At 37.2% G+C, this 12,091-nt stretch overlaps 1 protein-coding gene across 2 annotated transcripts in view; it reads right to left on the bottom strand.

Moving 5' to 3' along the window:
- BLTP3B (bridge-like lipid transfer protein family member 3B) overlaps positions 1–12,091 on the bottom strand; it is an 87,225-nt gene that overhangs the window by 6,830 nt on the left and 68,304 nt on the right. For both annotated transcript variants that reach the window (XM_020903636.2, XM_020903637.2), the window contains 4 exons: positions 11,579–11,721; positions 10,734–10,884; positions 4,300–4,553; positions 3,915–4,023 (listed from right to left, as the gene is read on the bottom strand). In XM_020903636.2, the coding sequence (XP_020759295.2) occupies positions 3,915–4,023; positions 4,300–4,553; positions 10,734–10,884; positions 11,579–11,721 (657 nt within the window). The remainder of the gene's footprint in view (positions 1–3,914; positions 4,024–4,299; positions 4,554–10,733; positions 10,885–11,578; positions 11,722–12,091) is intronic.

Genomic DNA, 12,091 nt, shown 5'->3' with positions numbered 1-12,091 from the left:
TAATATCATACTTAATGGTAAAAGACTGGATGTTTTTCCCCTAATATTGAGAATAAGACAAGGATGTTTGCTCTCAATACTTTTACTCGACACTGTCCAGAGGTCCCAGGCAAGGTAATTAGGCAAGAAAAGGAAATAAAAGGAATCCAGGTTAGTAAGGAAGAAGTAAAACTATCTTCATTCACAGATGACATGATCTTGTACATAGGAAAAAAAAAATTGAGAATCCACTAAAAATTCGCAGAGCTAAAGAACAAGCTTAGCAAATCTGCAGGATATATGATCAATATACAAAAATCAATTGTTTTTCTAAGCACTTGCAATGAATAATTCAAAATTAAATTAAGAAAACAGTTCCATTTAAAATGTTATCCAAAAGACGAAATATTTTTACAAATCAACATTTTTTTCTAACTTTTTGGATCACAGAGAGTCAGAGCATTTAGGTTGCAAGTGAACAGAAGCCCAAGTCAAACTTGTTTTTAAACAAGGAAATGTATTTGTTTCCATAATAGCAGAGTCAAAGTGACGGTGCTTCAGGTATGGACAGACACTGGAATTCATCTGATGTCCCCAGGAGTGCCATTTTAGGACCCTGACTCTATCTACTTCTCAGATCCCCTTCTTCTTCTGCGTTAGTCCCATCATATGATGGCAAAGGTAACCTCTGGTGACCAAACAAGGAAGTTTTACGCCTGCGACCCCTTCGCGCTCAGTGTCATTTTCAATTCACACACAGAAGACTCAGAATGCTTAGTTCACAGTCCATTCATGTTATCGTTCAGTGTCCAAGGGCTGAAATCTTCTGACTGGCCCACCTGGGTCCCTTCCCCACTTGAGTGATAGGGTCGTATGATAGGTTCAACAAAAACCACACTTCACTGTCATGACAGAGAGGTAGTTCATCAAACCAAATTATATTAAGAAGACAGCAGAATAATATCTGTTCAACATAATTTTTCCCCTTAAAAACATTCCCAGAAGGTGTCAGCTAAGTCAAAGAACAAAAATACTTTTTAAAGCTTTTGTTCATATTGCCAAATTACCTTTCATTATGATTCTAATAATTTTACCCCAATTTTTTATGTATCGAAATAGTTTTATCTACATGGGTAAATGTCACTGAATTGAGTTTTGGTCTGTTCTTGCATTCATATTACAGAAGTCTCAAATCAGAAACTACTTGTTACAATATTGTCCTGTACTGATTATGTTTTTAGTAATATTAGTTAGAAAAAATATACAAGAACTGTTATACTGGGTCAGACTAGCATACCATTCAGCTTGGTAGGGACTGTAAGGGAAGTCCTAAAGTACTATGCCATGGAAAAGTCAAATCCTCTACTTTTTCAAACTCAAAAAACTAGTAACAGCCCTAAAATGTGACTTGATTACGAGTTTATCATATACTTTTGGCTTTCAAACTTAGAAGAGCAAGACCCTTCTTTTAAATGAAATGTGATATAGAATGCTAATATAAAGTAAAAACAAAACACACAAAAAAAGCTGTTACATAGACTGTAATGAGGAAAACAGGGTCCAGAGCCCATTCTATTTAGCTTATGTGTCTCACCACTCATGGGATCCTAAGAATAATGAAAAACCACTGACCAAAACAACTCTGAAATCCATTTTATTTCAAACATTGGGAGGTGAAATGAGGAGAGAAAAGGGGAGGGGAGAGAAAGAAGAGAAGACAAAGAAATATGGAAAGAGGAAAAAAAATGAGATGGAGAAAAAGGGAGGAGAGATTTAGAGAGTGGAGAAGAAAGAACGAGCACGGGGAGAAAAGGAGAGGGAGGCAGATGTAACTGGAGATAAAAAAGGGAGAGTTAACTGTGACTCTGTTTCTGTTCTGCACATCCACTCACTTGTAGTACCATTAGGTTCCACATGTAAGTTAAATCAGATAGTATTTCTTTTTTTCTCTGACTTACTTCACTAAGCTTAATATTCTCCAAGTCCATCCATGTGGCGGCAGATAGCAAAATTTATTCATGGGTATCTGAAATTACCTGTTTGCTAAATTCAAATTTATATTTACATATATATGTGTGTGTGTGTGTGTATATAGATATTGGGTTGACTATAAAGTTCATTCAGATTTTTCCATAACATCTTACACAGAGAGAGAGAGAGAGAGAGAGGTATGTTAAAGTGTCTCTATGACAGTGGGATCTCGATATGCTATGATTCCATTTCTCTTTATTTCAAACAGCTTTCTTTTATACATTTTCAGTTATGCTGTTACATGGATATATACATTTCTTATGACTACGCTACGTTTTGGGAGATCTTTTATCAATATAAAATTTCTCTCTGAGGTCAATGACTTTAATAGGCACCTCACAAAAGAAAATAAACAGATGGCAAATCAGCATATGAAAAGATGCTGTACATAATCTGTCATCAGGGAAATGCAAATTAAAACAACAGCATACCACTACACACCTATTTAGAATGGCCAAAATACAGAAGATTGACAACACCAAATGTAAACACAGACACAGAGCAACAAGAATTCTCATTTACTGCTGGTGAGAATGTAAAATGGTACAGTCACTTTCTTCCAAAACTAAACATACTCTTGACCATAAGACCCACCAATCACACTCCTTTGTATTTAGCCATAAGGTGCTGAAAACTTATGTCCACACAATCCTTTACAGCAATTTTATTCTGATTGCTAAAATAAGGAAGCAACCAAGATGTCCTACAGTAGGTGAAATAAATTGTGCTACATCAGACAATGGAATATTATTCAGCAGTAAGAGGAAATGAGCTAGTGAGCCTCAAAAAGACATGGAGAAACCTTAAATCATATTACTTAGTAAAAGAAGCCAATCTGAGAAGGCAATATACCATATGACTCAGATCTGACTCTGGGTATCTCTTGAAGGTAGAGCTGATAAGATTTTAGGTGACCTATTTTTTACTTCAAAGATGAGGTTTTTAATTTTTAATGATTTCTAGGTAGTTATTTTCCATAAAAGCTTGTTCCTGTTTTGAGTTCAAAATCCTATCATCTCTCTGAGGATATTAATTATATTTCCTTAAAAGTCTCAACTTTTCTTCAGTACTCTGAAGTACTAAAACACTTTGTTCTGCTTTCTTACAAGATAAGACTTGAAGTTTGGAGATCTTAAAAGTATCTGGGACCAACAGCCATACAGCAAGCCTATCTTCTCACACCGAAGCTATCCTTGCCTGAGCTTTTATCAGTAATGACGCTGCCATTTTGATCTTTTTTGGTCTGACTTCTATACTTGCTGTAGCTGTTCCCCAACTCCAGAGAGGAAGACTCTTCAATCAAGAGTTCCCCACAAACTGATTCCACCTCAGCAATAGTTCTCTCATGGTTTCTGGTTACAGAGTTTTCTAGTTTGCCATTTTTCAGTCCCTCACATTTCACCCTCAATTAATAAAGTGACTTAGAACACCTAAGTCTACCAACTCAAGCTCTTTCCACACTACGTTATAAGACATGGTCCTGACATTAGAGACCCAAAATCCTATTAGGATGGAGATACAAAAGTTAAGCAGAACTAAATACACAGCAATATACTATAAAGTAACTAATGTATGGCAAATCAGTACTCAAGAATTTTAAGAAGTCACATTAGGTTATGTGGAAGGGTTCACTGAAAAGTAGAAGCGTGAATTAACCCAGGAAGGATTTCATTCAAAACACATTTGTAGAATAGATACTAAATCAATTATAGATTGTTATTTCTGAGGTAGAGGTTCATACATGGATGATATTTTATCACAAGGTACTAAAGGTCCCTCAATCATCTACTACATATGTACATAAATATAAAATAGTATATAAAAAGTATGAGCTCAAAAAATAATCAGCATGTAAATAATTTCAAATTTCAGTAGGTGTTCACTTAAACTGTTTTTGTATATACCTCTGATATGAAAAGAGCCATCATCATTTCTCTCTACCACAAGATGATCAATATGAACAGTCACAGGAGCTGGTTCAAGGGATATTGTACTACTACGAGGACTGTCATCCTACGGGAAAGAGAAATAGTATTGGCATGTTGCTACTGAAGTAAAAGATAAAATCAATCATTTTCAATTAATCATTTTCTTAAATACTATTTCTGCCAAAAATATTTTTAATGAGTTAGAAATACATCTTTAATATGCTTTAGTTGATACAGTGAGAAAACTGCTCATTCTATTTTGACAAGGACCAACAAGTTCATATTGTTAGGCATGAATCGAAGTCCAGTAGGTTAAATGAACATTTATAAAATGAAAATATAAAAATATTTGTTAACATACTTTTAAATTTATTTTTGTGTTAGAAACTTGTATTTTCATTGGCATCACTGTTGCAACTGTTTCATCTTCCAAAAAATGTTGAATATTCATAAGAGAAGACACAAGAAACTCGGTGCTAAAGTTTTCTATATGGCATTGCAGAAATCCATTCTTTTCTGCAAGCAAAGAGTGTATTACAGCACCAGGCCCACTTTCAAATCTCAGAGTAATCTCAGGAGAGGATTTAGAATGAGCTACAGCTTTATGATCCGAACCTATGAAAAAAGAACAAATAAAAATTGTAACTTTGTATTACAACTCAAAAGTCACTCTCAATTATTTGTCATTAAGAGGCCATTGTCACTTTGAATAGCATTAAAGCAATAATAGATTAAAATTTTAATATGTATTTTTAATTTAAATTATATTTACAGTTCACATGTAACACATGGCTTCCCAGGTCACTGAGTGCTAAAGACTCCACCTGCCAATGCAGGAGCCATAGGAGATGAGAATTAGATCCCTGGAAGGGATCAAGAAGATCACCTGGAGAAGAACATGGCAAGCCCTACCAACATTCTTGCTGGGATAATTCCATGAACAGAGGAGTCTGGCAGGTTACAGTCTGTTTGGGTTGCAAAGAGTTGGACATAACTGAGTAATATAACACATATTCAACCCTAGTTTCCCTAATTTCCATTTTTATAGACAATCTTCTACTGCAATAATGCTGTCTATATTTTTTCTTTGTTTGTAAATACAAAACATACAAAAACATGCCACAATATAAATCTGACATGATTCATAACTCAGGTATTTTGAGTGTGTCTGGGTGTGTACATATCTATACATTTATAATATAACAGACAACTGCGATGAAGAAATAGTCATGGCATTTAAAGTGATCCAAACCACTTTTCAAGAAGTGACAAAAGTCTGAAGTTTTGTTTGTTCTTTATTAAAATCGAGCCCTTAAATAACTGGAAAGGAAAATAGAGAAGACCTCATTAAAATGTTACTGCTGAATTACAATCTTAAAACTATAGTTAGGGGGGAGGAGCCAAGATGGCGGAGGAATAGGACGGAGAGACCACTTTCTCTCCTACAAATTCATCGAAAGAACATTTGAATGCTGAGCAAATTTCACAAAACAACTTCTGATCTCTAGCAGAGGACATCAGGCGCCCAGAAAAGCAGCCCATTGTCTTCGAAAGGAGGTAGGACAAAAAAATATAAACGATAATAAGGGAGTCAAAAGAGCTACGGACGGAGACCCGTCCCGGGAAGGGAGTCTTAATAGAGGAAGTTTCCAATCACCAGGAAACCCTCTCACTGGCGGGACTGGGGGAAGTTTTCTGCATTCTAACTGGGAGGAAAAATTAAACAAGGCCCACAGATTACGTGCCTAAAAGCAACTCCCAGCAGAAAAGTACCCCAGACACCCGTACCCGCCAGCAACAAGCGGGGCGGAACGGAGAGGAGCGGGCGGCATTGCTTAGGGTGAGGTCCGGCCCGAAGACCCTGAGAGCAATCGGAGGGAGCTTTTTTAAACTGTGGGATAGCAAGGGACAAAATTAACCGGCCCGAACACACTGCCGGCGGTTCGCAAAACAAAGGGACTGAGAATCTCCAGAGAAGAGCCGGCCCATCCCCGCTGGAGGTAGGAGGCAGGGGGGAGGGGAAAAGGGCAAACTCAGCCCCTGAGAAGCCACCCCCTCCCACACTGCAAACAGGCCTCCGGGTTCTAGCTAAAGACTTCCTGAGACCCGACTGGCGGTACGTGCTGGGGCCGCGGAGGGAAAAAGCGCGCCGTACCCGGGGAGATTGCGCCCAAGCCTCTGGCTGCCTGGGCCACTCGCCGCGGAGGGAAAAGGCGCGCCGCACCTAGGGAGAATACGCCCAAGCCTCTGGCTGCCTGGGCCGCTCGCCGCGGAGGGAAAAAGCGCGCTGCACCTAGGGAGAATACGCCCAAGCCTCTGGCTGCCTGGGCCGCTCGCCGTGGAGGGAAAAGGCGCGCCGCACCCGGGAGAGTGCGCCCAAGCCTCTGGCTGCCTGGGCCGCTCAGGCCGGGGAAGGCACAAAACGCAGGAGCAACCGAATCTGCGCTTTTGTAGAGTACCCGAAAACTGGAACCGCACTCAACGCAGGGCCCGCTCCATATAGAGCAGCCGGGAGCCTGAGCAGTGTAGACGGCGAAAGCACAGACACCCGTGAGCGGGGCAAACCCAGTGTGGCCGGAACACGGTGAGCGCTATCCACACAGAGCGGTGTCTGTCTGCAGCGCCCCGCCCTCCCCCGTAGCAGGACTGAACTGAACTAGAGAACCTAAATATCTCTTATTTAGAGATATTTAGAGATATCTCTTATTTAGAGATATCACCTCCGCCCGCCTGTGTCAGGGCAGAAATTAGACACCAAAGAGACAGCAAACAGAAGCCAAATAAACAAAGGGAACCGCTTCAGAAAGGACCGGTGCAACAGATTAAAATCCCTGAAGGTAACACCGACTACACCGGAAGGGGCCTACAGATATCGAGAAGTGTAAGCTGGAAAGAGGAGCTATCTGAAATTGAACTGAACCTACGCTGACCGCAACAACCTCAGAGAAATTCCTAGATATATATATATCGCCTTCTGGGAGAAGGCGAGGGTGGGATGTTTCAAAAGAACAGCATCAAAATATGTATATTATCTAGGGTGAAACAGATAACCTGCCCAGGTTGGGTACATGAGAGAAGTGCTCGGGCCTGGTGCACTGGGAAGACCCAGAGGGATCGGGTGGCAAGGGATGTGGGAGGGGGGACTGGGATGGGGAATACATGTAAATCCATGGCTAATTCATTTCAATGTATAACAAAAACTACTGTAATGATATAAAGTAATTAGCCTCCAACTAATAAAAATTTAAAAAAAATAAAAAAAAAAAACTATAATTATACCAAAGGAAATACAGATATGTTTATGTTTACATTTATATTTACTTATGTCTTGCCCTTTTTCCCAAAAGAATGTGAGGTGGATTACAGAGCTATAAGGACTCAAGTTCAAAAAGTGTTGTTTAATTTCAATAAAGCACCCATAAAATAGCTATTTTTTTTTCCCCCATAGAATAGCTTTAAAAATAAAAGTTCCTAGTGGAACTTCTTAAGAGAATCGGCCCTCATGGTAAGTAAATATTTTTCTTTATTTTACATTATCCAGCTCCAAAAAGAATAAGAGGCACCAGGCACGTGGCACCATCAGAATTAAAAATAAGCAGGGAACGGAAAAGTAAAAGACAGGTGGTAAGGCTGTTAACTCAAAATACGTTATCTAAATTCCTTTGCCAAAGGTAGACCAAAAACAGCTTTCTAATAGCAAAGGGAAAATACAATCAGTTTCACAATTCATACAACCCATGAGATAAAAACAAACTGTTCTGGAAAGGTGAAGCTATTTCATTTATTGAGATTATCTGTCCCATGGACCCTTATAAGAAGGCCCCTCTAATCAAATTCATGATGAAAAGATGTTTATTTTCCCTCAGTATGTATGTGAATACTTTAGTCTTACAGAAGTTAAATGTATACATATTTATGAAAGGGAGAAGGGTGCAAGAAATTAAAGATATGTATATTTATGCACCAAGGATAGATCTCCTTATACAACACAAAGTGGAGAGTTGTTTTAAAACTTTTATTTCAGATAAGAAATGACATTTCATTAATGCTAGCACTAATTGCTAAGATTCAAAATAAATAGTATAGATATCAGAAGAGTTCAAAAAGACTCCCAGGGAATTCTGGTGGTCCACTTAGTAACACTTGCCGGGGGCCAGGTTCCATCCCAGATCAGAGAATCCGAGCCACATGGTGTGGACAAAAAGAAAAAAATAACAAAACTCCCTAAGAATTCTTTAAACAATTAAGAAATCGTGTATTTTTAAAAATAGAAAGTAAAAGAAATGGCCACAAACTCATAGTGGTTAATGTTCTTTCCTGTACCAAGAAAACCAAGAGATAACTAACTTGTCTATTTAACAGTAAGAACAATTCAAAACAAATAACTTGGTAAGTGTGATTTTATTTTGCCTTTTATCTGTCTATATTCTAACTACATATGTCTATCTACACACACACACACACACACACACACACAGATAGATACTCCAGGGCCCTGAGAGTCATAAATCATTTCGAACAAAAAGAGTATTTAGAGCAGAATTAAAACAAAATCACTTCTCCCTACTACCTCTTATGCCATGAAACTTTAAAAAGGCTTCCCATTAAAGGGATCCAAACTCTACACATTATTATAGAAAAACTGAAACAAAACCAAAAACAACTTTATAATTTTAACTGTTCATGTCAGAGTGACAGTGTATATAAACTATAGATCAAATTACAATCTTTGTTCATATGGCTTATTAATGTCTTAAATGTTCAAGCTAAACTTTTTTTTTCTCCTTTTCCCTTTATTCTCTTTCCCTTTCCTTTCTTTCTTGTTATTTTATTTTTAAACCAAGACAGCTGTAAAAAAAAAAAAAATTAAGGTATTAGACAGTACTGCCTATATAATCCATACATACAAGGTATTTCAAAATAATTTCTACAGTTAGAAACAAGATGAAGCAAAGCAATAGGATATGGTAATAAGTGGGGTATAAAGCAAAGAACTGTGCAAAAAAGTGTTTGGTTGGGTATAGAACAGGGTTTAGCTTTTGAAATTTTACATTCCATCTTTTTTTGTTGTTTTTTCATCTACTATAAAATCTTTCCAATTATATATATTGAATACTTAGCTTCTTTCATTTTGTATGCTATTGGGATTGACATTTCCTAATATGAAATTCCTGAATTTCTTTTTAGGAGATACATTGTAAACTGCAAGGCCTACACATAGAAAAACTCAAGAGGTAATTTTCTTCTATGATGCTGGTTTGTAGACAAATAGCACATTTACCTGCAATTCCCAGGATGTGAGGTGATAGCATGTTTGTTTGATATCATGCAGGATTGCATGTATTTCAACATGTATTCTATCAGATATAGCATTCTGTACATGTAGCAGAGAAAAATATTACAGCTAAGTGACTTTTCAAAAGATTTAAGAAACTGAACACTGTCATTTAAATTTCTCAGCATAATTATTTTAATAAATTCAGGTCTTTAAATGACCGAAAACTATGAGTGATAATTCCATATAAAGCTTGAAAAAAGAATGATTTAATGTGGCATTCTTGTCATACATGGCATGTTTTTTTGCTTATATCCCTCTATATTTAGGAGCATGTATTGATCTTAGAATGAAAACCCAAAAGAACAGGATACATGATTTTACCACGTATCAAGTATAACACCAGACTCAGGAAATACTTGCTTATAAGCAAGATAATGGAAAATAAAGCAAGATAATTCAACATTCAAAAAACTAAGATCATGGCATCTGGTCCCATCATTTCATGGAAAACAGATGGGGAAACAATGGAAACAGTGACAGACTTTATTTTCTTGGGTTCCAAAATCACTATGGATGGTGACTGCAGCCATGAAATTAAAAGACACTTGCTCCTTGGAAGAAAAGCTATGACAAACATAGACAGTGCATTGAAAAGAAGACACATTACTTGGCCAACAAAGGTCCGTCTACTCAAAGCTATGGTTTTTCCAGTAGTCAGGTATGGATGTGAGAGTTGGACTATAAAGAAGGCTGAGCACCGAAGAAATGATGCTTTTGAACTGTGGTGTTGGAGAACTCTTGAGAGTCCCGTGGACTGCAACAAGATCCAACCAGTCCATCCTAAAGGAAATCAGTCCTGAAAATTCACTGGAAGAACTGATGCTGAAGCTGAAACTCTAATACTTTGGCCACTTGATGCAAAAAAGCCGACTCATTAGAAAAGACCCTGTGATGCTGGGAGACATTGAAGGCAGGAGGAGAAGGGGACAACAGAGGATGAGATGGTTGGATGGCATCACGGACTCAGTGGACATGAGTTTGAGCAAACTCCAGGAGATGGTGAAGGACAGGGAAGCCTGGCTTGCTGTAGTGCATGGGGTCACAAAGAGTCAGACGTGACCAAGCAACTTAACAACAACAAGACAATGGAATACAAAAATTGACACTTATTCTGGTGTGGAACTAACTTTGACCTTTCAGGATTACTTTATCACTCTTGTCATGTAGAAAAAATCTTAGTTTTCTCAAACCTATCATTTCAAAGAATGGGAAGACTCAAAAAATTAAAGATGGAACTTAGCAGAAACAAAAAGAAATTAGAGAGTACCTCTGCAATAGATTGTGTTTCTAACAGCTTAAAAAGTACTTTAGGGAAATACGATAATCTAAAAAAATAAATCTTTTGCATTATTATAAATAAATATCATTTTCCTTGAATTTATTTAAATCAAAGGTAGAAATGCTGCTGACATATATACTAAAAAAGAAAACAAGCTTAAATCACATTAAAGTCTTACCTACTGGACGATGACTAAGGTAATGCCGTAAACTGATATTGCCTAACTGATCTGGTATCACTTGGTCCACTTGAAGACAGATTTCCGTATCTTCACCTCGGATGTCAATTTCCCCATTAACACCAGTAATTTTAAATACCACAACTGACATCTAAAAAGGATTGCATAAATAATATTAGTATACCAAATAATTCAAAACAAAATTTAGGAAAAACACAGGAAAACTACTATAACCCCTAAAAAATACAACAGTGACTTAATAAAACAAAAATACATTTGTGACCAACAGAAAGCAGTTATTATATTACGGTTATAAACTTCTACTTCCTTTCTTTCTGCTCAGTCAAGAGAATTGTTTTGGGTCACAAAGATTAAATATATGACAGTTTTGTTATATATTTTTCATTAGCTTTTCATTAAAAGCTGAACACATTTTCTAAGGCACCTATAAGAATACTTCATTAGGTGAAGAGGGCTTGAAATAAACCAGTAACATTTCTTTTGTAGACAGCCCCTCATAAGGACTGACTACCATCCTTACTATCAAACTTTTTCACAGTAGATTTAATCAAATTAAAATAAAGGTCAAAACATAAAGAATGGAAAAAAGATAGAACCTTTCCTCTTCAACACAATTTTTAAAAAAAAAATTTAGAAAAATGAAATTCAGAGAATAACAATTCAGTAAGAGTGAAGGAAAAATGTCAAGAGGAGGAAGAGCAAAGTAAATTACCCACAATCTCAGTCAATTATTTTTACATATCAATGCCCATATATGGGTACATATTGAATATGAGATAAAGTTGGTGGCATTTCTCTTCATAGAATGTCTCTGAAAAGATTACCAGGTCATCATGACTTTCTTGAACACCCTCTGAATTTGTACTGATGGCATCTGGAGAGGTTTCACCATAATTCTGCAGGTTTGCACTGGCATTTGTCTGATCTGCTGGGCTCGGGTAATTTGTAGTTGAATTCTTTTTAATACCTGAAATAAGATAAAAATAAACTAATAAATTAAAATCAGTTTATACATGATCCAATAATGTTTCATTTATCTAACCAAAATGGACTGTTCCTTCAACTCTTTCTTAAGCATAGTCTTATTTAAGAAGACAAGAAGCAAAGAAAAATTAAATTGCAGTTAGTCAGCAAAAAGTAAGAAATAACTTTCCACAATAAGGTGTTAGAGATATTAAACCCTAAAGTTAGTATTAAAGAAGTCTACTGCAGCCAGCCAGTCTGTGTTCTTCCCATTGCAGGGGTGGTGCGGGCGTTGCTGGCAGCTCCTGGTCAGCCAGCTTTGCCTCCTCTGTTCTAGCCAACACTCAGTGATCCCAGTCTGCCCATTTCATTTC

This window comes from Odocoileus virginianus, chromosome 23 (genome assembly GCF_023699985.2).
Source record: "Odocoileus virginianus isolate 20LAN1187 ecotype Illinois chromosome 23, Ovbor_1.2, whole genome shotgun sequence".
Taxonomy (NCBI): Eukaryota; Metazoa; Chordata; class Mammalia; order Artiodactyla; family Cervidae; genus Odocoileus; species Odocoileus virginianus.
The sequence above is the reverse complement of the archived record's forward strand: the minus strand, read 5'-3'. Positions and strand labels throughout refer to the sequence as shown.